Here is a 27,304-nt window from a genome sequence, read left to right on the forward strand (position 1 = left end):
CCTCAATTGACAGCATTTTGGGACATGTAGTTGATGACGCAATACTAAATATGGACACACCTACTCAATATGTGGATCCGTTTACGAGTTATTCGTGTTTAAACTTTTGACGTCGATGATCAGTACTTTTGGGACATATATTATTAGATGAATTTTTGTGTAATTTCTGCTATGTTACATAGGGATTGATAAAAGGTACAACCCTGCTATTGGTTCAATCTCTGCTGTGTTAAATAGGGGTTGAAAAAAGGAGTAGTAAAAGAGAACAAGTACACACCTAGGCTATGTTAGATAGGCGTTAGAAATGGTGTTCGTAGTCTCTGTGTAATTTCTGATTGGATTATGTGTTCATTGTATTAAGTAATTCCTGCTATGCTAAAATTGGGATTATAAAAGAGAACTAATACACACCCATTATTTTGTGTTATGTTTGCAGTCATGCCTATGTTAAATAGGAGTCTGCTAAAATATGCGTTTGTAGTCTCTATGCTCATAATATTATGTAACTCTTGCTATGTTAAAATAGGGGTGGAAGAATAAGTCAAACTCTCTTATTAGCCCTACTACGTGTTCGTAGTCTTTTATAATTTCTGCTATGTTACATAAGGGTGGGAAAATGTGTTCATTGTCTTTTATTAGCTTTGCTGTGTGTTCGTAGTCTTACGTATTTTCTGTTACGTTACATAAGGGTTGGAAAATGTGTTTACTGTCTGCTACGTGTTAATAGTCTTATGTAATTTCTGCTATGTTAGTCGTTGAAAAAAGGAATATTTTCTCAGGTCTGCTATATGTTCGTATCTTAAGTAATTTCTGCTATATTAAAATAGAGTTTGAAAATAAGCTATACTCTTTTATTAGCTATGATACGTGTTCGTATACTTATGTAATTTCTCCTATGTTAAATAAAGTTGGAAATGTAATCATAGTCTTTTATTAGCTCTGCTATGTTACATACATGTGTTCCTAGTCTTATGTAATTTCTGCTGTTAAAATAGGGGTTGAGAAATGCTCATGAAAGGGAACGAGTACACCTCTGGTTGTAAAAGGGAACGAGTATACCCCTAAAAAGGGGGGCGTAAAAGAGAACGAGTTTTCGAGGTGTTCAGTTTTCCATAGCTGGACGGTACGGGAGGCATCACGTATCGTGCGACACTGTAAAATTGAGTCCTTGCTCTCAGGAAGTCCGGGAAAAAAGTGATTTTTCAGCTACAGGGGGTGAGGTGCCGCACAACTACTTACTATACAATATAGATTGTGATATAATAAAATATAATGGCATTCATTAATCACCTTTATTTGTTTGCTGAATACACAAATAATGTAACATGAGACTTGAAATTGTTTCTGTTCTCAAGTTAGATGTTTAGCTCTATGCGTGTTGTGTGTCCGATTGTACATCGTTCAACAAGGTAGTATTTTCCCCCCTCGTCAGCAGCTTTTAGTGTTTTTCCTATAATATTTCTGTATTATATACTTCATATATTCAACATGGACAACTCCGTTTCTTAAGATATTTTTTTATCCAGGACATGTACATCCACTACCATTTCTAAGTGTGGCATACTTATCACAACGATAATGTTAGGGTAAATGTGCTCAGTTATTAAAAGAAAATGTGTTACGTAATAAGTAGTGCACAAAATCGGAAATAAAACTATGAAAGTGCGTTGAGGACTTTGATGTTTGAATTGTGGCACATAATTCAATAATTGCTCAAGCTTTAAAACGAAGTGCTAATAATGCAACAATGACCGGACTTTCATTTTGTGCAGAAGTACTATGAGTGAAGGAAAGTTCGGCTATCACACCGTAATTCTCCGTTGCTACCAAACATGTACCTGTGCATCTTTTGTGGTGTAAATGAAAAGCCACGTAATGAGCTCGACGTACTTTGGAAGATTTTCACTCGTAGCTTAGCTCGAACGCAGAACATATCTTCTCAATTTTAAGTTGACACTATATAGTTATAGCTCGTTGTATGACTACATGGTGACAAAATACAGCAGAGCAGAAGTATAGTCGGGGTATTTCTTACAGTCATAAAAATTATGCATTTTTCGTAGATTTTCAGCCAAGTAATGCGTCTTTGGCGAATATGAACATCAAAAATGCTATATCACGCAATTTATGTCAATTTGTCCTACAGAAATTGTACTTATATAAGCCATAAAACGAATTACACAGGGTGAGTCTGCAACTTTGTTCACTGCCTATATATCAGAAGTGATTAGAGATAAAAGAGTGAAACAAAGAGAGAGATAAGAGTGCCAGCGTGTGCATCGAGTGAAATATATTGCTTTACTCTCAAACCCCTCTAACAGTAAGTCAGGGGATTACTCAAACACTTCAAATAACAAAGATTTTGAGATATATCGTTGCATGTGTCAGAAAGAAAGAAACAAACAAATATGTAGAAAACATTTTTCATGTGGGCCACCGTAACTTACGTGGGGTACCATGTAAGTGATAGCATTTCAATCAAAATGTCCTGTGCTTGTAAATCAAAAGCGGTTGGAGTTATATGAAACAAAAGCTGAGATAAGAGGGTACTGAGATGGATCCAATGGGGCATTGAACTTGAGCCTAAAAGCCCTGTAACTTGAGGTCCTGGGAAATAAGTCGAGAATTTTAAATGAAGACATGTTTTGCAATAGGATGTTTCTATAAGATATCTCTGTGGCCAAAGCTCTGACTTTGTTGTTAATACTGTTAGCAAAAGATACTCTGGAAAATGGAAGTTACGCAAGGAATGAATTGGAGACGGGAATAAAAATTGCATTTGAGATTTCTGAGTAACCCTCAAGCCTGCATATTAGGGGATCTAGAAAAAATGCATATTAGGGTAAAGAAAAAAAGCAATATTCGATCCATTCCCTATCATTTTCTAACCTTAGTTACCTCTTATCTTTATATCTCCAATGGTTTTGATTTATAAGCACTGAACATTTTAGCTGAAATGACACATGATAAATTGTAACAATTTCATAAACGGTGGCCCAGAAGCTACAAAAGTTTTGTTCATCATTGTCTTTCCAAGATACTTTGGCATTTCAATTTTTCAGGTTACTTCCCAGGATCCCACGGGTAAGGCAAAATGCTCACCTCGATGTGCACAGTCGTTCTTTCAAAAAAAAAAAGTATTTCGGGGCACACCTATTATTCCGGGGAGCAATGCTGGCACTATTCTATTTATTATTATAATATTATAGACGCATTGTTTTGGTCTCCTCCGGGGGCCACTCTCAGAGCTCCGAGGGGCAGTGCCCCCAAATACATGTCTGGAAGAGACACTGGATGTGCAACGTGGTTTTTGTATATCACTTTTTGTTTCATCTTTCTAACTGTTTTCGATTTATAGGCACAGGATGAAGATGCACGGGTACACTGCGTTTCAAAACTAACGACGATAAGAACATGTCACTGCTTCATATTCTCATATCACTTGCTCAGTGAATGATTGCATTGCGAAAGAAAAACGCAATCAAAAAGAAAAGACCTGTTGGAGCACTAGTACTACATACAAAGTTATTTCGAACGTATACCACCATTTATCAATTCAAGGCAACACTTTATGATGATGTACAATATATAGCCCCTACTACGAGACAGAAAGAAACTAGAACAGAGTATATATACTACGAAGCTGCTACAAAAGTGCTTCACAACATATCACCTTTAGGACAACCTGACCATACATTATTCTCATTCTGACCCGAAAAAAATACAAGGGATAATTTTTGTAGTACTAGCACGTCTTAACATTCAATGCTTAAAATCGGAATATTGGATTCCACATTACCTAAATAGATTAAGCAGCGTATGTTTATCGCATTACCTACATATTGTTTACGTGTAAACGTAGACTCGAGTTTTATTCCTAGATGCACATCGTCTCTTTGAACTAAAGTAATTTCGTATCTGCTCTCATATGAGAGAAAAATCAAGAGTTAACATAGTTCGAAACATGTGCTACTGAAACATTTTTACATTTTAACATAAACTGCACCATAGAATACTTTAAATTGGATATTACAGTTAGGATTAGTACCTGGCCTGGCAAATAATATATTTTACATGTTATATAATTTGTATTTAATTAATGCAATTAAACTTCGAATACATTTCAACAGCTTCGCAACAACTACATATTTATTGAATTCGTGTTATACGCATTACGTTCTGATAGTTTGTCCTTGGTCCTAAAACAGAGTAAACCACGGAAAATGGGGCAATTTAAACATTCATTAAAGAAGATAGTTAGACCTAGAAGCATTTTACTACTAACCATGACATGTACGAGGATGAATCAAAAAGTAAGTTAAACTTTCAAGTCATGATCATTTATATAACCATCTACACATTGGCAACACGGTTATGACAACATACACTCTACGTTCACTTTTCCATATAGTCACCAAGAGACTGTAAATATTTCTTGTAACGGTCAACGAACTTTTCGATTCAAGATGCATAGAAATCATTTCCACCGCTACGTAACCACCTGCAGACAGTTGGTTTCACTACATTATCGTTTCCGAATCGCCGCCCAGCAAGATATTTTTACAGCTTACCGAATACATGATAATCACATGGCGCTAAGTCTAGACTGTATGGAGGATGTTGCCATATCACATCGTTACAGCAGTCCGGACGTTTGACGGGCCTTGTGTGGTGTTGCGTTATCGCGCAACAAAATCACACCAGCGCTCATTGTACCCGGCAGTTTTCTTTAATTTCCTCACTGCATAAATTCCACGTGAACCACACCCTCAATGTCAATCAACACTGTCGCCATGACCTTTCGTGCTGAAGATTGATCCTTGGGCCTTCTTTCGTGGTGATATGTGCATCCATTATATCAATGTTCTCTTTGATTCGGAGGTGAATTGGTGGACCCTCGTTTCATCCCCTGCGACGATTCGTCACACAAACTCGTAGTCCTCCACAGAATACCGTTGCTAAATTCCAGTGACGATTGGACACGTTGTCCCTTGTGAACATCCGAGGGACCAATCTTTGACACAGTTTACGAAGGCCAAGGCACTCGTGAACAATGCAGAACACACTGCTCTACGAAATGTTCAGCAGTCTGGCAATTTGCTGCAGTATTTTGCGCCGATTCTCTCTAATGATCTGTCCACACGGTCAACATAGGAACAATACTGCACGTTGCGGGCCTACCTTCGAGATATTTGTCCCTGAGTTCCGTGCGTCAGACGTCAAACTGTTTACACCATTTTACAATGCCTGGACGAGATATTGCAGGCTCACCACATACAGCAGTGATTTCACGATGAATGTTCATGCAATTGAGCCGTTTAGCCCATGGGAATCTGATCGTAGCAAGCATCTCCAATTTGGAGTGAACATCCAGTTGATGCGCCAATGAATGTAGCCGGCTCTGCACATATAACACGACGTGAGACCACACAAGCCTTGCTCTCAGACGTATCAGCAGTTACTGAAAATTGACCCGTATTGACTAGTCACTACCCACAACTTGCCCTCGCGGCGAACTAGTTTAACTAACTTTATGATTCGCTATCGTACAAGTATATCCATTAATGGTAATTTTCAAAATACCGCAATGTAATTATTTTCAAAAAAATAACATACTTTAAATGACCTCCATTCGGATCATTGCATATCAGCAGTTGTACACGGAAATTCCTCTTCACATTACGGATTAAGTCTCGTAGTATTGCACAATTCTTTTCTTGAATCATTGCCTTTATATTCAGAAGACTATCCAGCTGATAGAATTAACTTTTTTCTCAGGTAACCTCAAAGAAAAATGAAATCATTAAGTTTTACGTCCCAGGCTTATGCCGGCTAGGCTAAACCAGACGGTGTGATGAGAAATGAATGAAATGCTGAACTGAAGAAAGTGTGAGAAAAGGAAGAATCCTGAGAAAATCCTTGTATAGTGTTTGCCCACCAGCAAGTTCACTTGGCGCAACCTGGGATTGAACCAGGGACCCCAAGCCCTAGAGGTGAACGCTCTACTGCTGAACCACCGCAGCCCCTCCCAAAGAAAGGAGTCTGGGGCGCTAAGATCTGGCAAGCTAGTCGGCCATGAGATATCTGCGAAGCGAGTGATTATACTTGGTGGAAATATTCTTCTCATGATAGTCACAGACGACCGGGAAGTGATATAGCCCATCTTGTTGGAACCATGTTGTGTTGAAGTACTTTTTTCTGCGTAGGGTTGGTTAAAGAACGTTGATATGCATGTTCCCATAGCGCTCGGTATTGACTGTCACAGTTTCCTCGTCCTCATAAAATATGCGCTCACAATGCCATTGACAACAATGATGCCACACCAAACGACAATTTTATGGGTTTGATGAGGAATCTCGTGGAGAATTTGTGTCCGACAAGTAACGAAAATTCTGTTGACACATGCATTAAGGTGAAAATTAGGCTCTTCAGGCATCATAATGTTGTCTAGCTCGTCTTTATCGCGATTCAGTTTTTATAAAAACAATTCACATCTCTTTTTTAAGCTTTTTGTCGAACAGGTGCAACTGTTGCACAGTCTGTATCTTGTATGAATGATAGTGTAGATCTTTCTAAACGTGACTCACTGATGTTTGCGACATGTGTAGTGTTCTTGGATGGCAACAGGCTGATCATTGTTGACTTTGCTGCTGCTGGTGTACAAGAACGGTCTATATTTTCTGGTGTACTGACTGTCCTTCAAGGTTCTTCATGCTTCTTGAAGACGAAAGAACCAATTTCTCTTCATTGTTTCACCAATCTGGCAATTGCTTTCCTGTTTCGCACATTAAAATACCGGTCCTGCTTACGTAGCAGCTCTTGCTGAACAACTATACCCTTCTCGTGAACAAAGGCTTCCACCGCTTCAACACGCACGGACACTGGCCAATGCTTACTTATTGTAAACTAAATGGCAGATATCTGTGATGTAGACGGCATGGCAACTAGTGCCACCATGCGCTTCAGTTTGGCAGTGTATTTCAATTCCAATTTTCCGTGGTTCACCCTGTAAGTAAACATAGTAGTAAAGTAGCATCATCCCTAGCGATTCATGTTTCCTAAGGCTTTTCATCATCCTTTGTTATTTTAACTTAGTTAATTTGCAAATAATTAGGGAAGTACTAAAGATGCGAATTTTCTTTCATAGATCTTTATTTTTACGTATTTATACATTAGATTCCATATGAGATTGAGCTAGATGATATTTCAAACCACTTATAGCTTGGTATGATACACCACAATAGTCACAAAGAAAATAATCACGTTTTTCATTATGTACTAACATATGCCTCTTAAGATATGCCCCTTTGACATCCTTGTCACATATTGGGCAATTATACCTTTCACACAAGTGCCTCCTCTTTATATGCGAGACAAGATTGCCTTTATTTCTAGTGTGTGCGCCACATATATCACACCAATAAAAGTATGAATCATGAATTTTTAAGTGAACTAATAAATATGTTTTTCTTGCAAATACTTTGTTGCAAACTTCACATTTGTATGACTTTAATCTTTTATGTAGGGTCAAATGGAGTAAAAAGTACGACCTTACAGAAAAGGATTTACCACATTCATCGCAAATGTATTTCTCGGTTCCATGTGTTTGTTTATGCCTGAGCAAAGCACCATAATCTGCAAATGATTGTGGGCAAAGCGAACACTTATACGGTTTCTTTTTACTATGAATAATTTTATGTCTTGTAAACGCACTGTTATCTGAAAATGATTTGTCACATTCACTACATTTAAAGGGCTTTATTCCAGAGTGAGTACGAAGATGTCTTTCCAAACCCACTTTCTGCACAAAACATTTTCCACATTGTTTACACGCAAAATCTTTTATGCCAGAATGAATAAGTAAGTGTTTCTTCAAGGCGGCTTTCTGAGTGAATCTTCGTCCACATGTTTTACACGAAAATGGTCTATAACCACTGTGTGTTCTAATATGAATTTCTAGATTCCGCCCTATTTGGAATCCTTTGCCACAAGATTTACATGTGAAGGGGTTGTTCTTCGTATGAAATGAAATATGATTCTTAAGGTCGCATTCATAAACAAAGAAGTCCCCACACTCAGCACACACATGAATGGAATGCAATTTCATGTGTTTGTGCACAAGAGTCATGTTTTTAAAAGTCTTACCACACAAAATGCATCTAATCACATCACGCATAATATCTAATACTACTTTCACGTCACTAACTTTCTGATTATCCTTGTGATCGATTTCAGCATTTTTGGGCTGTTTGCGTGATCTAACTGAAAACAAGCAGCTGTTTCTACCAAAATGTCCACCCAATTTACTATTATCCTTACTTTTCGATGCCTTCTGTTCAGAAATCCTACGAAATGAAAATACATTTGAATCAAGGAAAAGCAAGGTAGAAAACACGTTACGTTAATAAAGCTGAGTATAGGTGTATTCACATAGGAAAAGGTATGGAATACTGATTTATGAAAATTTCGTATGCTTCTGTCTTTATGAGTGGTAACTAATACTTTGCCCGTTTTAATATGTGCATACCTGAATGAAAATGTTGTATAAAACTATGAATATTATGATGTTAATAACAATAGTAATTGCTAAAAGTTCTATAACAAAGAGATCGCTAGACTGGCGCAAAGGCTTACTTGTTAAGTAAGCACTGTCCATAAGCCACTAGCGGTGTGTTACTATGGGTACCTTTGGTACGCAAGAGTTAAAGGGATCGACTACAACAAAGAATACTTGAAGATTCAATTAAATTTACATTTAAAAAGTCGAAAAAATCTATCACAACTGTGGTAAATTTACGTGAGGTAAGTGGAGAGCTACTTGACCTATCGGTATCAGGTTTCTATATCTTGAATTATAATTATATACATTATATTCTCTCAGTAGTACGTTTTGGACATACGTCTAGCAGTTTCTATATAGTATGTTAGTGCAGTTCGTCTTGTTGTAGGAATTACACTATTCAACCATTCATTAATTTTATATTTCTATACCATCCTTGTTTTTTCCTATTATCTCACCCTAAGTAGTACTTCTTCTGCAACACTATCTTAATATTTTTCATTACTTCAAATTTTATTTTCTACCCCTATTATTAGTAAGAATCTTGATTTCTTTATTTTTCCTTTCTATTTACCGTTTACATTTTGTACAGGTTGATTTTTTTTTTTTTTTTTTTTTTTTGTAAAACTCTCAGATCTCATTTGGGTCTAGAATTTCTAATCGAAGTCCAATTTCCATACGGTTTACAGCAAATGATCAAGGAAGGGTGGGATATATGTTTACTGGTTTAAATTCATTCGGGTTAATATCGGCCACGCCTCAAGAAAAACAGCAAATATTCGCCAGTGTACCTTACAATTGGAATGAAGTGCGGCGCGATTTAAAGATTTCAGTTTTTCTCGTTAGTTGACAACCTCGACAATGTCAATAAGAAAGAGAAAACTGGGCAGTTGTATTGGGAATTATGCTGTATAGTTCTGTGCAACTTTGCATGATAAAGACAGTCAGAATAGTGTACTCTTTGGAGCAACATGAGTTTATCGTTCGTTTTGGGAGAACAGAATCTATTGTGGCAACGCATAGGTCACTAAGAAACAAATTTACCTCATGCTCTGCCCGAGACAAAAACACAATATGGTCTCTAGTGAACAAATTGGAAGAAACAGGACCGCTTCTGAGTGAGACAGGGAAGGATAAGGACCCTGCAAGTAGTAGGCCCCCCGTTGTGGCGAAATTTGGAATTTAACCCCGATCTTTGTGACGTCATAGGCCAAAGGTCAATTACCTTGGCCCGGAGTCAAAGACCGAGGGGAACTTAGGACCGCCCCTCTAGATTTTGGCAGGGGTACCTTTGTTCACCCCCTAAATTTTGGCAGGGGTACATAGGACCACCTTCATTAAATTTTGGAAATTGGCAAATCTAATAATTTGGTATGGTAGCTTAGGACCAAAGTATGTACCTGTATTAGTATTGGGGTCCATCTCGTTCCATTTTGTGGGGCAAAAAAGTGCCAAAAGTCAAATTTCGGAGCGTTTTGACCTAATTTATCCCCTTTTATGAGGTGCTATTATTTTATATAGTTATATGGCCGTACACAGGGGTCCATTTCCTTTCATAAGACATGGGTATATTAGTGCACCCCTTTAAATTTTTGGGAGGGATACCTTGGCCCATCCCTAAATTTTGAAAACTGCCCAATTTAAACAATTGGTACAATAGTATAGGACCCTAATATAAATCACTATAAATTTGGGTGAATCATCTCGTTTCCTTTAATGGGTAAAAAATTGCCAAAAAAAGTTAAATTTCGGGGGTTTTGACCTAATTTATCCCCTTTGATGAGGTGTTATTACCATATACAGTTATATGGGCGTATACAGGGGTCCATTACCTTTCATAAGACATGGGCATATTGATGCACCCCTTTAAATTTTTGGGAGGATTACATTGGCCGACCCCTTCAAATTTGGAAAATCCCCAATTTAAACATTTGGTATAATAGTATACGACCTTAATATGTATTATGATAAACTTGGGTGGTCCACCTCGTTCCCTTTTAGGGGTACAAAATTGCCAAAATATAATCGTAAGCAATACGTTGTACCACGTATTTGGTTTTAGGCCCGATTGATCGCCTTTGATGAGGTACTATTACCTTATATGGTTATACGGTCATGTTTTGGGGTCCATTCCTTATCATAAAACATAGGTTCATTGGTGCAATCCTTTAAATTTTGGCAGGGGTTCATAGGAACACCCCTTTAATTTTGAAAATGTCCAATTTAAGCATTTACAGGACGTCTATATGTATCATGATAAATTTCGATGGTCCTTTCATGCGTACAAAATTGCCAAATTTTAGTACAAGCACGTGTTCGGTTATTGACTCAACTTATCCTCTTTGATAGGGCTATAATGTATGGACGGGTGTCCCCTTTCAATTTGGTGCGACCCTTAGGGTGTCAAATGCTAGTACGGTCACGTGATCGATGACTTGGTTTTTATGCGCGAGCCTTTGATACGACGACGTGTCCCTGGTCAACGTTGTGTATGCGTTAGGTGGGAATTTTGAACAATATTCATGACCATGATTCTCGTCTTATAGCGCAGAGAACATTACTTTGAGTCTGATAACGTTGTATGTATCATATTGATGAAATAAAAAATTAAAAAAACATAGATAAGCCTAAAATGTATTTTATTCATTTTCTGGTTTCTTCTTTTTCTTGCTTGTTACACTAAGGTATTGACAATGTTTGTATATTGAGCTGAGTTTCTTCATTAGACCTCCTCTTCTTGATTCTGATTATTTGTTTCCATGTTTTGCAGCATAGCATCGGTTTGCAAAGCTTCGTATTGCGAATTGGGTAAAAAGGACGAGGAAAAAGATGGTGAGTATCGAAATAGATGATGATAAAACAAGTGCACTTTCAATGATAAATAAGATAAAATAACATGGAAGATATATTGCAGTAGTCTGCGATCATTAACTAATGGTACTGTTGTGAACAGGTATTGCAACAAAAAAATATTTTTAGAAAGCATGTGTGGGTTAATCTTAAATCTTATGGGGATTGCGTATATATAATAATAATAATAATAATAATAATAATAATAATAATAATAATAATAATAATAATAATAATAATAATGTGACCGTACTTCGCTCAGGAGATGGTAATTATGTTAGGCAACCCGCCATACAAACATTCTCAATTAATTAACTCGAAATCTCAAGAATAACTGCTCCAAATCCCTTGCATATATTTTAAAAGGTGTATAATAAAGATATTATACAAATTCTAATATCCTATTAACCCACAGGATATCAGTTTCTGGCTTTGTCTAGGGGTATAAAATTTGATCCAATGAAATTACATACGGGAACATATCCTGTTAATAAAAGCTTTAAATTCTTTCCTCTCTATGCTTTATTTATAAAAGAAAAATCTTTGGGCTTAACTTTGAATCAATCTAATGCTCAAAGAGTTATCGAGTCCACAAGTTGGCTCTCGGAAACTATATTCCAAACTATAGCCCATATTCGAGATATAGTTCCTACTCTGCTATCTCTTTAAGAACATTAAATGAAACCTTACTTCAACTAAAGTTACTCTAAATCTTTGGGCCTGCGGACTCATCTTCTTTGCATTCACTTACACGCCTTCCAGTGAGCCCTTAACTTTCAAAGGTTCCTTCGGCACTCGTTCAGAAACCTGGCCTAACGCCTACTCGTAGTAAAACCTATCAGAGGCAATACTACTAAATAAACGATTCTAATCTAATCAATTTACAAGGAGTGGGTAAGGTTAAAGGTAAGGCAATATTTCCTCAAGTAGGAAATAAATATGTCCCTCACTCTGGAACAGGTTAAATTGTTGAATGTTTAACAAAACGATATAGGCCCATAATCTCTATCGCTTAAGAGTAAGACCTATAAACTCTATCCAGCAGGCCGATCACGACACCTGCCTTCATAAGGGAAATAGAACCCAAAACCATAGGATCCGTAAATATCAAATTGGCCTGCTGCTGGCCCTCAAGTAGAAACCAGACTTAACTGAAAGCTTACAAAGCCTCAGAAAAATCTAAGAAAAATCCAATTTCCAAAATAGAAGTAGGATTAAAATCACATATATTAACTTAATAACTTCTAACTAAATCCTTATAATTAAGAAAAGAAAGAAATTCCTAACCAGGGACTGCCCTACCAAACCTATCTTACCCAGGAATACAGCCTCTCATTTGAAAAGCTGTGAAACTTCCTGTCTCAGAATCACTCCTCTGAGTCTTGAAAAGTGCTAAACTTCTAAGGAACCTATCATAACCTATAATGCCATCACTAAGGCAAAAAAGCCAGCATAAAGCTGGAAAATGATCTTCGAGGCGTCGAGCGTAAAGCCTAGCCAAAAATGAAGATGAGGATGACAGCTCCTCCTCGTATTTATAGGGAACTACCGAAAAGGGACGCTTTGACCTCCCTTACAAACAATCCATTGATACTCTGAGAGAAACCGGGCTCCACTCTCGAAAGCTGGCTGGCTAAATCCAGAAATAAACTGGTTTCTAAAACTAGCAATAGGAAAGAAAGGTTTTTGTCAATAATTTTAAGAATCCCTAAGGAAAAAAATACATGGAATATACAAACATATATACAATAATAATATTGATAATAATTCTTACATGCTAATCAGAATATATGAACTAAATGCTACCCAGGCCTGGGATCCCCATCTTATTTTATCATAATTAAACATATAATAATACTAATAATATATATGTATATCTACGATATTAAATTTTTTAAATATATACAAGAAGAGGCATAAAGTGACTCTTGCATATGCACAACCAACAAAATAAAAAAAAGAAAAAGAAAATCAAAAGCACTTGGCTTAAAATTATTTCTCAGAATCTTTGAAAGTTCAGAGTCTCGTTCAGTCCACGTTCTGAGGATCGAGGAAATTTTAAATTTCATTCACTTAAACACAGACAATAACACTAAAATATTAAATATTGAAATTTAAACTGTGTAATCTTTATCACAAAAGTCTTCAGTCACTTTCAGTTCACTTCTCTTAATACACAACATAATCACTGAGCACAAAATATTAAAAAAAAATATCGGGCATTAGAGCCTGTAATTCACAGTTCACAGTCTCGTACTATCACTTGTTTTCTCACCACCTCGCACTAGAGAACAGACACTTGCAATTGAAGACGTCTCTTTACACCCTTATTTCCTACTTTACATGTATCTAGGAAATGTATGTCCTTCCCTGGGGTTTTCGGGAATTCTTCATAGAGACTTTGGTCTTCTGGATTGAGATCCAGAAACTCGCTTTCTTCTTCTTCCAGGTCTGTCTTACTCGTAGAAAGGGCGATTGTTATCCGCATTCTGTGCTTCACTAATTTTTCTTAGTAGCTCTAATCTATTAGTTGTAGTATTATTGTCGTCGGACTTTGTCTCCGCCTTTTAATCACGTAAATCAGCCAGACTTATCGAAAAATTGCAACTTACTTTTCTTTTGAGAATTAAAATGCACATTGTTCATACGTCTTTCTCTTCGTTTACTGTTGCGTCTAGAGTCGACATGACACAGAAGTTGTAAACATTCTGGCTGTTCCGGATTTGGTCTGGCAGCTATATAGACAGATCTCGTAGACTTTCTTCTCGAAGAATTCATATTGGGACTTTACGTGCCGTCAGTACGAAACTACTTCTTTGCTGGCTAGAGCTAAACTAAAGCTAAAGAAAGAGGGAAAAAACTGACTTCTGAGACCTCACTATGGTCAGAGAAACAGTCATACCACTGTGTCAGTGGGATACCTAATTTTCCCCCCTCCTTTTAATTTTTCCTTCTTCTGGGAGAACTCATGAATGAATTATTCTTTCAGCTCCGGAATGTGGCGGCAGAAATTCAGAGGTACAACGAAAGGTTTGAACATGTCGGCATTAGACTTCACTTCCTTGCCCGTCCATATGTTCTTGATTATATATGTATTTGCAGCTACCTGTCTGAATAGACCATGGACCGCTGTAACGGTTTAAAGAGAAGATGAAATTTTCTGCGTAGGCTCGGATATCCGAATAACTCTAAGCCAAACACGCTCCCCAATTTTGAAAGGATTTTTTCTTCTCCCCTTATCATAAACTTTCTTATATTGATTATGGTGTTTTCTCTGTATTTCATTTGCCCTATCCAGAGCAATTTGCATCCTCCTATTAATTTCTTTAACATAATTGGAATATGTTTTCGCTTCATTTTGTTCCATCGAATCTATTGATCTCTTTTTTGCCTCAGGCCTATTAAGCAAAGGATGCGTGAAATCTCTCCCGAAATGAATCTTGAATGGCGTGTAGCCCATAGATTTAGTTACTCTTGAATTTAGTGCAAACTCAATCAGCTTTATGTCCTTACTCCAATTTTCATGGTGCTTGTTATATAGGCCCAATAGAGTTTTAACATCCTTTATGGCCTTTTCAGCTCGGTTTGATTTCCCTCTATAACAACTAATATTTGAATATTTCACACCAAGTGCCTTTAAAGTTTCTCGCCAGACTTTTGAAGTAAAGATTGAGTGATTGTCACTAATCAGCTTAAAATAATACCCGAATTCTGAGAAAAAATTGATGATACAGTTTATCACTATTTTCGAAGTGAGTCTCCTAACTGGATAGAGCTTCACTAGCCTGGAAAAGGCATACACCATTACTAGGCAATATCTGTATCCCTCCTTGCTACATGTTAGGGGCCCAAGGTTATCTATATAAACGGCAATATTCGGGCGCTCTACTAAGCTACTTTGTAATTTCCCAAACTTAGTATTAATATTTTCCTTGAACAGTGCACATGGGATGCAACTCCTCACAAAATCTTGAATATCCTTTCGCTTGTTCGTCCAAAAATAGTGCATCCTAAGTTTTCTGTATATTTCTAAAAACGATGAATGAACAGACTCCTTTGCAATGTGCGCGCCGTAACAAGCAGAAGCTCTGACAATTTGCGGTAACCAAATCACGTCGTTCTCCTCGCCTTGGAAATTTCGTACGGCGCATGAGGATACCACCATCCGAGAAATATGTTACATTATCTAGTTTTCTAAATCTTTCTCGTGTATTCTTGGAGGAAATCTTAGTTTCATTAAGCTTAAATCTAATTTGTTCAGAAAAGGATCAGGTCTCTGATATTCTTTTATCTTCTTTAAATCATTTAGATCGATCAAAATGCCTTCTTTTTCCCCACGATCTTCTGATTCTTCAGTAAGCATACAATAAGGAAGTTCTGCTAAAAGATTTCTTTTATCCAAGACAGAAATATTTATCTCGCTTAGACTCGGCGAGTTTTTCTCTCTCTTCTTACGCTTAAATTTTTTCTTAATTTCCTTCATAGCCTTACTTCTATCAAAATCAACAATTAATAAGTCATTCGAGGGAAAGTCCTTAATGCCAATTACTCCTTTATCTTCTGTATGGACTTTAATAAAACCATTGTCTTCTCCTTCTATTGGAAGATTCTCTTCTGCCTGTTCTGAACCCTTAAATTCTGGACCTTCTGTATACCCACTCTCTATTCTGGATAGGTAGTCTACAGCTTGGCTCTTGCCACTCCGAAAATGTAAAACTACGGGAAAACGGGGTATACGGGTGGCCCAACGCTGAACTAATGCAGGACACTTTGTTGATTTAATTAACAAAATTATTCCTTTTTTGTCTGTATATACGTGTATAATCGGAGCGTGAATCAAATAGACTTCATTTTTTTCTAATCCAGTAACGATTGATAAAAGCTCTAAATACGCTGAACTATAGTTTTGTTGTGAGAGAGAAAGACGACGGGACCCACGAACGGGCAACAACGAACATTTCCCTTCTTCGTCTTTCTGACAGAGTGTGAACCCACTCGCCACTTTGGACCCATCGGTGAATACGTAGTAAGGTTCATTTAGTTTCGGAAGCAAAAGTTTCGGATCTTCCGCCAACGATTTCTTCAATTGCGCCAGTGCATCATCGTGCTGTTTCTCCCACTTAAATTTTACGTCGTTTTTTAGCAATAACGTTAAAGGCGCTATGATCTCTGACATATTCTTTATTCAAAAGTGGAAGAAATTAAAAAATCCAAATAATCCTTGCAACTGTTTAACATTTTTAGGGGGATTTATCTGATTCGCCATTTTTAGCTTTTCTTCAGTACAGCTTATTCTTCCGCCCTTGATTTTGAAACCTAAAAACTCTATCTCCTCGGAGAGAAAAACTGCCTTCTCGGGACTCAAGGTTAGGCCAGCTTCTTTAATCCTACATAATGTAGTGTCTAGGATTTCAAGCAATTCTTCAGGAGAATCAGCTATGAGAACTAAATCGCCGTAGTAACAGATAACCTTAGTAAAATATAATTCCTTGAGAATCATTTGCATTAGACGGGCTAAACTAAACGTGACATCGCGGAGGCCATAACACGAGCGAACGAATTTATATATTCCCTTATGAGTAATGAAACCCGTATAATCTTGGCTATCTGGATGCAATGGAATGGCTCCATAAGCATATTTTATATCGACTACACAAAACCAAGATTTATTTCCTAAGTATGTAAGAGCCTCAGCTAAACTCGGAAGTTGGCAACACTGGGGCTCCGTCATCAGATTGATTTTTCTACTATCAAGTACTAGTTTAAAAGAACCATCCTTTTTCTTATGTAAAATAGGTGCGCTCACGTAGTTTGTATTGCACCTAACTATTTGTTTATCTGCCTCCATTTGATCCAAAAGTTCAGACATTATCTTTTTCTTTTCTAAAGACAAAGGGCGTAGACGGGTGTAAAAAGGTTTCGGATTTTTAACTGTAATGTGATGCTAAATCAAATGGGTTAAACCAGGTTTATTTGAAAACACATTTTTATGCTTTAACAAAACATTTCTCAATTTTTCTTTAAGTTCAACCTTAGCTTGAACCCGCTCAAGCATTCCATTAACAATTGCATTTTTATCTTCCCGTATAAACAAAATCTCTGAGTCATCCTCATCTCTATTCAAAGAAGGTTTATCAAAAATACAAAAGGGTGACTGTTGGTCGTCGATCTGCCATTCTCCAGAAGCGATGGATATCAAATTTACTCTTATAGAGAAAGTCCCGACCACAGATGTAAGGCTTTATTAAGCCTGGAATAGAATAGAATTTCTGTTTAACTTTATGACCTGCAAATAATACATCTACAACCACGCTCTCTTCAGCAGTTAATGTACCCTTGGCTAAAGACAATGACAAAGGATCCTTCTTGAACTTGCAACCAGCAGCTTTCAGAATGGATGCTTGTTTTCCACTTATAAATGATAGGCTACTGCCGCTATCCAAGAATAAAAGGCATGGCTTATTTACAAAGTGGACAAAATTAGCGGTTCTCTCGTTCTTTCGGACGAGAACGCAAGGGTAAAAAAATGTTTACTTTCATTATTTTCATTGTACTTCTTCTTGTGACTCAAATTCTTTCTGTGGTTGTAACCCTTTTCTTCTTCTTCTATGGGTTTGTTTCCTGCACGTGCAGGCAAATTTCCTTCATTTCCCCCATTCTCTATTTTCCTCAGTCGTCGGCCCACTGACGGTTTCTTTGTTTCTTTTTCTTCTTCTTCAAGGACAATGAACTTAGTAACAAAATTCTCTTCTTGAAAGCGCCATCCACCCTTTCCTAACAATAATTCAATTTTTGCCTTCTCAAGAAAATTGAGGCCAAATACAATTCCGAGGTTCAAACCAGAAACAACATTTCTGTGTAAAAGTCTTCTTCCGGATGCAAAATCTGGGGAATATGACCTGTTTAGTCACATTGGAACCTGTAGCGAACGAAATTGTTTGTTCCTCATCTTTCATTTTCGCCCCTGATTGTCTACAAAACTCAGCTATATTTTCGTGGACTAAGCAGATGTCACTGCCGCTATCGAGATAAATATCAAAGGGCTTGCGGTAAAAATACCCATAAATGTAAGGGGAGGGATTCTTTCCACCAGCTGCTTTCTTAACTGTTTTCCTCGCAAAGGCTAACCTTATCCTTTCGATTATTGTCTTTCTCGTTTCGGCTTTCCTTTTTAAACTTAAAACACTGAAATTTCTTGTGCCCACGGACCCCACAGAAATTACATTTAATAGTGCCTTGTGATTGTTTGCTTTCCTTTGGACATTCTCTTTTATTTGTTTTCCTCCTGAGAAAGGCAGGATCAAGAGATTCTGGTTGAAGTTTGGGAACTTCATCTATAACAGAATTTTCTTTTCCTACCACCGCTAGTTCAGTCTGTTTTTCTCCGTCTCTCTGCAAATTTACATATTTTAGCTCCTCTAAAGAATATGACTCTATTTTTAGGGCTTGAAACTCCAAATCTTTAAGAGTGGCAAATTTTTTTATCATGGAGATAAATTCTATACTTGGGATGTGCTTTTGAAATTATTTTCCTAACTTGCTCTACTTCCCGTGGATGATTTTGAAGTCTGGAGAACAAAACTGCCATTACACGAACGAATTTCGCGAGTGATTCGTTCGGATGTTGTACCCTTTTCGCAATTTGCTCCTCAAATTCTTCCTCATATTTGAAGCTAAAATATTCCTGCAAGAAAAAATGTTGAAATTCTTTAAAATTTGAGAATGGAGACTTAAAATTGTACCATTCCTTGCTACTTCTAGTGAGGAGATAAGGAACGACCTTATCCAAAATTTCCTCTAGAGAAATTTCCTTCCTCTTGGAATAGTATTTGATTGAATCAGTGAGATCAAAAGGATTTTCATCTGATGCTCCAGAGAACTGTGGGAGTTGGACTTTTATGTCGTCGCAAATTTTCCTTCATAAGCAAGGAATCGGTTATTCTCTACTCTCACTTCCGTTATTTCTGAGTTTTCGAATCGCTTCTAAAATATTTTCGGAGTTTATTTCTCCTGATTCTAACCCCAGAGCGTTCTTTAAAGCTTCTAAAGTTATAGTTTCCGCCATATTCCCAATATTCTTTCCAGATCTTAACTTCATAAACTAGTTCAGCCTTCTATTAAACACGGACTGAGCCTCCCATTTATATGCAAGGAAAAAATATTTAAAAAAATGTGATATTGAATCTTATGAGATTGTAAGTATATATTAATCATAGTAATAATTAGTGACCGTACTCGCTCGGGAGATGGTAATCATGTTAGGCAACCCGCCATACAAATATTCTCAATTAATTAACTCGAAATCTCAAGAATAACTGCTCCAAATCCCTTGCATATATTTTAAAAGATGTATAATAAAGATATTATACAAATTCTAATATCCTATTAACCCAGAGGACATCAGTTTCTGGCTTTGCCTAGGGGTATAAAATTTGATCCAATGAAATTACATACGGGAACATATCCTGTTAATAAAAGCCTTAAATTCTTTCCTCTCTATGCTTTATTTATAAAAGAAAAATCTTTGGGCTTAACTTTGAATCAATCTAATTCTCAAAGAGTTATCGAGTCCACAAGTTGGCTCTCGGAAACTATATTCCAAACTATAGCCCGTATTCGAGATATAGTTCCTACTCTGCTATCTTTTAAGAACATTAAATGAAACCTTAATTTAACTAAAGTTACTCTAAATCTTTGGGCCTGCGGACTCACCTTCTTTGCATTCACTTACACGCCTTCCAGTGAGCCCTTAATTTTCAAAGGTTCCTTCGGCACTCGTTCAGAAACCTGGCCTAACGCCTACTCGTAGTAAAACCTATCAGAGGCAATACTACTAAATAAAGGATTCTAATCTAATCAATTTACAAGGAGTGGGTAAGGTTAAAGGTAAGGCAATATTTCCTTAAGTAGGAAATAAATATGTCCCTCACTCTGGAACAGGTTAAATTGTTGAATGTTTAACAAAACGATATAGGCCCATAATCTCTATCGCTTAAGAGTAAGACCTATAAACTCTATCCAGCAGGCCGATCACGACACCTGCCTTCATAAGGGGAATAGAACCCAAAACCATAGGAGCCGTAAATATCAATTTGGCCTGCTGCTGGCCCTCCTAGTAGAAACCAGACTTAACTGAAAGCTTACAGAGCCTCAGAAAAACTCTAAGAAAAATCAAATTTCCAAAATAGGAGTAGAATTAAAATCACATATATTAACTTAATAACTTCTAACTAAATCCTTATAATTAAGGAAAGAAAGAAATTCCTAACCAGGGACTGCCCTACCATACCTATCTTACCCAGGAATACAGCCTCTCATTTGAAAAGCTGTGAAACTTCCTGTCTCAGAATCACTCATCTGAGTCTTGAAAAGTGCTAAACTTCTAAGGAACCTATCATAACCTATAATGCCATCACTAAGGCAAAAAAAAGCTAGCATAAAGCTGAAAAATGATCTTTGAGGCATCGAGCGTAAAGCCTAGCCAAAAATGAAGATGAGGATGACAGCTCATCCTCGTATTTACAGGGAACTGCCCAAAAGGGACGCTTTGACCTCCCTTACAAACAATCCATTGATACTCCGAGAGAAAGCGGGCTCCTCCTCTCGAAAGCTGGCTGGCTAAATCCAGAAATAAACTGGTTTCTAAAACTAGCAATAAGAAAGAAAGATTTTTGTCAATAATTTTAAAAATCTCTAAGGAAAAGAAAAATACATGGAATATTCAAACACATATACAATAATAATATTGATAATAATTTTTACATGCTAATCAGAATATATGAATTAAATGCTACCCAGGTCTGGGATCCCCATCTTATTTTATCATAATTAAACATATAATAATACTAATAATATATATGTATACCTACGATATTAAAATTTAATATATACAAGCAAGAGGCTAAAGTGACTCTTGCAGTATTGAAATTTACGCAGGGATTTATCTTACTCTTTACAGCACAAATAAAAATATGCATAATAACCACATACGGATGAACCAAAACTTTGCATTTGGCTATTATTATATTTATAATACATACAATTAAGTTTTAAGAATGCAACATGTTGTGGTACATAAGGAGGAAGGCCATAGTTGTCAAAATATTCTCCAACACCACGATATCAATATAAATTGCAATCCAATGGCTTCCTAATTTTGTGGGTGGATCTGTATTTACAATGATTACCAGAGGAAGAGAAATCCGTGAGGGCAGCTCATCGCTTGCAAATACCCCGGTAAAATGATTTCTGAATAATGGACTACCGTTTAAAGCACTAGCTAATTGTAATGTATTCAACATCATGAATGGAAATGATACATAACGTATACATACCTTGAAATTTAAAAATCCAGGATAATTTTGCGCTGGTGGTCGATCTCTAGGAGTGAGGAAATTTCCCCATACACAATACAGTTTGCAGGTGCTGCTAATTTTTCTTGGAAATGGACTTCCAATCGGATGGCTCAATGTCGTTTTAAGTTCCAATGGTGACAATCTCCAGCAGAAGAGTCGGAAGTTAGGTCAAATACAAACAGTGTATATCGATTCTTGTAGTCGGCTCTTGAAATGGTATTTCCAGTATTGGTACCATGTATGTCAGAGCCTGAGAACAATGTGTGGTACGATGAAATGTAGAGATGTTCTTCAAAACTGGGTTGCAATGGTTTTGAAGGTACAGCTTTTCCACCCACGTACAATGTAAAGAAATTAATATTTAGATGTTGAAACTCAAATGGATTACTGGTAATAGTTCCACTGGATGCTTCATTCGATGTAAATCCTACAACAATACGATTTGGCAATGTTTCCATAAACAAGTTATCAAAAGTTTTGGATTGTATATTCGCTATGGTAAATTATTTCATTTGAAACCTTGTGAGAGCATACATTGCCGATGTAGATTGTAAAATTTTATTGTGGGCCAATTTGACACTAGAGCTAATGCTGACCTTTTTCACTTGTAATGATGCATCTATAATATTGACTTTTGCATAGACAATACTTTCACTGGCCATGAGACAAAAGTTTTTTTTGCAGGAATAAGTTTTACACGTAATTCCACTCCATGAATTAATAGGCGGCTGAAAATACGGTTTAACCCTCAAAAAATTCCTACAAAAGGTTTCTCAACGGTTTTTTGTGGTATCGAGTGCACTGAATAACATACTAAAAGTTTACCCAAGTTTGATCACCGGAAAGACCTGATTTTCAAGATGGCGTCCAAGATAGCCGTCAAAATAGGTTAAACTCTCAAAAAATTCCGACAAAAAGTTTCTCAGCGGTTCATCGTGGTATCACGTGCACTGAATAACATACTAAAAGTTTACCTAAGTTTGACCACCGGAAAGACCGAATTTTCAAGATGGCGTCCAAGATGGCCGTGAAAGTAGGTGAAACCCTCAAAAAATTCCCACAAAAAGTTTCTCATCGGTTTATTGTGGTATCGAGTGCACTGAATAACATACTAAAAGTTTAACCAAGTTTGGCCACCTGAAAAACTCGATTTTCAAGATGGCCGTGGAAATACGGCTCAACTCTCCAAAGATTTCTACAAAGAAGTTTCTGAACGTTTATTTCTACAAAATTTTCTCAGTTTACCCAAATTTGACCACCTTAAAGACCTCAGTTTCAAGATAATGTCCAAGATAGTCGCCAAACCCGTCTACAGTTCTCATCCTATGAAGGTAAAGCTAGTGTTCACACTATGTTTTCAGAATCTTACAATACATTTATGACACCTATATTACCAAAACTGTTTTCTTTAACGTTAGTTTACCTGAACATGTTGTTTTCTTAACATTAAAGTATTTACAAATAGTCATTGTCACATTTCTTTTCCAAAACAGTCTCATTGAAAGAATTTCTAGTTTTCTTTGACACGAAAATCGGTGATTTTTTTTGACGTTTTTCTTGTACTATAGTTTGCGTTGAATAACATACTAAACGTTTACCTAAGTCTGACAACCGGTAAGGCTCAATTTTTAATGTGGCGTCCATGATGGTCATCAAACACTTAATTCATAGAGTTTTCATTCTATAAAAGTAAAGTGTCCACACTATAATTTTAAGGGCCTTAGATAAAACTATTTTACATCTGATTTTACCAGTAATTTTGCTTATACTTAATTTACGAAAAATTACAAAATTATTCTTGAACATTGAAATAATTACAAATATTCATTCTCCCATTCTTCTTCCGAAACAGAATCATTAAAAGTATTTTCACAGTTTTCAGTTTGACACGGTCCACACTCAGACGTACATGGTAGTCCATATCTTATGCAAGTGCATCTTTTCGTTAGACATCCAGTCGTCCAATTGCAGTGGATCATATGAACAAGATTTTCTGGAGCAACAGGTATATCACTCATAAATGGTTCATACTGATTGTGCAACAGCTTCCAACCCCAATCAACTGCATTCATATCACTGTCCTTCCCAATCCAAACCATGATTTGATAGTATACTCAAAAGCTGTGATATTTGGTCGAAGACTCGGTAGGAGGAAGGCGCTGTGGAGTGACGAATGACGTTGCAGAAACAAGTTTTTTTTCGGAAGTGTTGGTGGCGCAAAGAAGAGAGTCAGTATTTCTGCCCCCAAATAAAACTATCATTACCTTGCTTCCTAGTCTCTCTATAATAGGTTTTGTTTGTCGTGGCTGCAGAAACACATTTCCACAGTTCTGAATCATTTTCTCACTCCTAATATGTTATTGGAATGCTGACTTCTTGCCTACACCAAATATGCGCGAAGTTGAATCACATCCTGTGTAAGCATGAATGAACAGTAGTTGCGAACACACATTATTACCCAGAACTCGCTTAATCTCTGTGATATCATATACTTTATGCAATGCAGACCTGTCCGAACGAAAATATAGTCCTTTATTATTTAGCTGTGCATAGTATAGGAGAAGGATAAGTAAATCTGTATCTTCTCCTACCAACGTTGTTGGATGTTGTTCTGAAGATTTGACAGCTGCCTTGACAATGTCCATGCCTGCATTCTCTGACGCATTAATAACACTGCATCCTCTTAACCGCAGTTCTTCTGTGACCACGTGAATAAATGTTTCTGGGAGGATATAGAGAGAAAATCATCTTTATTTCCTGCGAATTCTGTTGTTGCATTGAAGCTGATGGTCGAGTGGGTGATATGACCTCATCGATGATGAGCATTATCCTTGATAGAAGGACCGGCTTTGTAACCATCAAAAATAACAGTTGCTTTTCCGTAATGTTTTATGGTAAATTCATCGTATGAGCGTGCAATGGCACAATACGTGTCGTTCTTTTTCCAAGGCAAGCGATGAAGAAGGGAACCACCGTTTAACACACAATGTTCAGTTCTGGGATTCGAATCCATTATGGCTTTTTGGGATTTCTTGATAACATGCTCCTCAATTGTATGAGCCAGTTGAGCCTTGTCACTTTTACGAAATATTTCTTTGGCTTCAAACAGAGCTGCTGGGAATGGACTGAGCTCATATCTCAAAACATTCTCCAGAGAAAGGTCTACATTTTTTGACATAACCAAAATTGTTGATAGAGAAGAGCAGGATCAATGGTTCGGTCTTTGTTAATTTTAATGCTCGACTCGTCGGCAAGAGTTTTTGCACGGTCTTTTCGTTTAAATGATATATCAAAGATTGGCTTCCCGACCATATCTTGTACAATATTTTTCCCAACAATCTCTGAATTATGCACATTGACATCGTCTTTGGCAACTACACCCGTAACAATGTTTCTCAAAGAAGGGTCTGGTGAGAATGGTGTACAGGTTACAAGTTTTCCCTTGATCTACTCCAAATCCCAGTAATCTCTCTTAACTCTTGACATTGTTGTTTCTCGATGCTGATGGCTGGTTGTGTAGGTAAGGGCATTGAATGCCTGCATAGCATCGTGACATTGAGATGTTATAGGTGTAGACATGGTCCACAAAGCACACATTTCTTCAGTCATCCCACTTTTGTGGGTTAATCCGCCACTACTCTTTAAAGACCTCATCAACGTCTGCTCGATAACTAGGTCTGAACTAAGTCCTGCCCAAAACTGGTTACTGAGGCGAATCACATGGAATCCCTTGCAGAAAGCAGCATATACATCAGGATGTGTGTTCCTCAATTGATCATTTCTTGCACATAGAGATATGCAGATTTTAAGTGGTTATAATGTCCAGCAGCGGAAAATATTGGTAGTCAGTCTGACACTGCTTGCAAGTGCATCATCCAACATTCTGTGCGGTCTGCTTTGATGAGTGATCGAGCAACTTGCAGCATTCTTTGATAGTTTGTCCAAAGCAGACTTGTTTGTGATCTGTGGCCAAGTTCTCTCCTTCTTGTATCAATCAGTTGTTTTGCTTCGATCAACGCATCTGACTTCATCGCATTTTCAATCGTGATTTGTTTCAATATCAATGATGAATATAATTTTTCTACTTCATTCACTAGTGACTCAATTTGTTTGTTATTTTTCTCCAGATCTGAGATAATTATATGACTCAGACATCTGTCTATTAAGAGATGTCCACGGAAAGCTCTCTGAACTTTTCGTAGAAGCATTTGAAGGTTAACTCGTATTTCATCGGCCATCTTGGACGCCATCTTGAAAATTGGGTCTTTCCGGTGGTCAAACTTGAGTAAACTTCTAGTATGTTATTCAGCGCTCTCGATACTACAAAAAACCGTTGAGAAACTTTTTGTAGTAATTTTTTCGGGTTAATCCGTATTTTGACGGCCATATTGGACGCCATCTTGAAAATTGGGTCTTTCCGGTGATCAAACTTGGGTAAACTTTTAGTATGTTATTCAGTGCTCTTGATACTACAAAAAACCGTTGAGAAACCTTTTGTAGGAATTTTTTGAGGGTTAGCTGGTTTTTTTTCATATCTGCAGCCGCCTATAAAAATTTATCTTAATTCAATATGTCACAATGAAGATGTACAATCATATCGAATTTCATAGATTGTTTTGTCAGTTCATAACGTTGTTGAAATCCTTTGTTCTCACTGGTGGTTGCGTTCATATGACCAGCCGTAACTTGAAACCACATTGCTGTTTGTAAATGAGTATTTTAGCCCATCACAATAATTGAGCAGTTTTTCGAGGTACAAACGATATGGATGATTATGTGACGGAAATGAAATCAGTTTATTGTTCAAGTAGATTTGTACTTCACTTAACATAGCATTTTGAAAATCATTGACAGGTGCAATTGCTTTATTCGTCTCGGTGAAGGAGGAACCATCTGATTTCACAATTTGTGATTCGGTGTACAATAAGGTTTGTGGCAAATCAATATATTCATCACTGCTGCCACTCACTACAATTTCTATTGGTGAATTTTCAGCTGTTGAACTAATTGGTTTGTAGCCAATAATACGATTGTCCAGAACACTGGTTTGCGTGGGTAACGTTGAAAAATGTCCAATTCACTTTTCAAACATTCACAGGATTGATGATGCAAGAAAGCCATCGTTGAATTAATCAAAAATATCTGGTGACGATGCCAATGATTTCTTCTTCTTCTTATGTGATAATTTGCGTCTCTTTGTATGGTTGATGGAGTTGTTGATCGTTGGAAGGTCAACCTCAAACTGAGAGCAGTCATCCCATTTTCGTTTATGATATTCACTTCCCAGCAGTTTTCAACTTATTTTTAGCTTTTTCTTGTAAATTTGATTTTGCCTCTTGCATACGTTGATGAAACGACTCTTCCAGCGGTTGACCCGAGATCACATCATTAATCATATTGGCACCTGATTTTAATAATTCTTTTCCCAGTTTTAGCTCCTTGCTTCACAAGTGGTAACACGGAACGAAATAAGCCACCAAGGAAATTTCCAATGCCATGTCCTGCAATAGGGACTTCTCACATAGACGTTGCCGATACC

General features: G+C 37.1%; 1 protein-coding gene across 5 annotated transcripts in view; it reads right to left on the bottom strand.

Annotated features, from left to right (window-relative positions):
• LOC145669708 (uncharacterized) overlaps positions 1-27,304 on the bottom strand; it is a 218,785-nt gene that overhangs the window by 142,088 nt on the left and 49,393 nt on the right. For 2 of the 5 annotated variants that reach the window (XM_081738016.1, XM_081738015.1), the window contains one exon: positions 7,141-8,345. The exons of the other annotated variants lie outside the window; for them this stretch is intronic. In XM_081738016.1, the coding sequence (XP_081594142.1) occupies positions 7,166-8,345 (1,180 nt within the window). In that variant the 3' untranslated portion in view covers positions 7,141-7,165. Of the gene's footprint in view, positions 1-7,140; positions 8,346-27,304 lie in introns of those variants that run through there. 5 annotated transcript variants of the gene reach the window in all.

This window comes from Thermobia domestica, chromosome 14, assembly GCF_964235325.1.
Source record: "Thermobia domestica chromosome 14, izTheDome1.hap1.1, whole genome shotgun sequence".
Taxonomy (NCBI): domain Eukaryota; kingdom Metazoa; phylum Arthropoda; class Insecta; order Zygentoma; family Lepismatidae; genus Thermobia; species Thermobia domestica.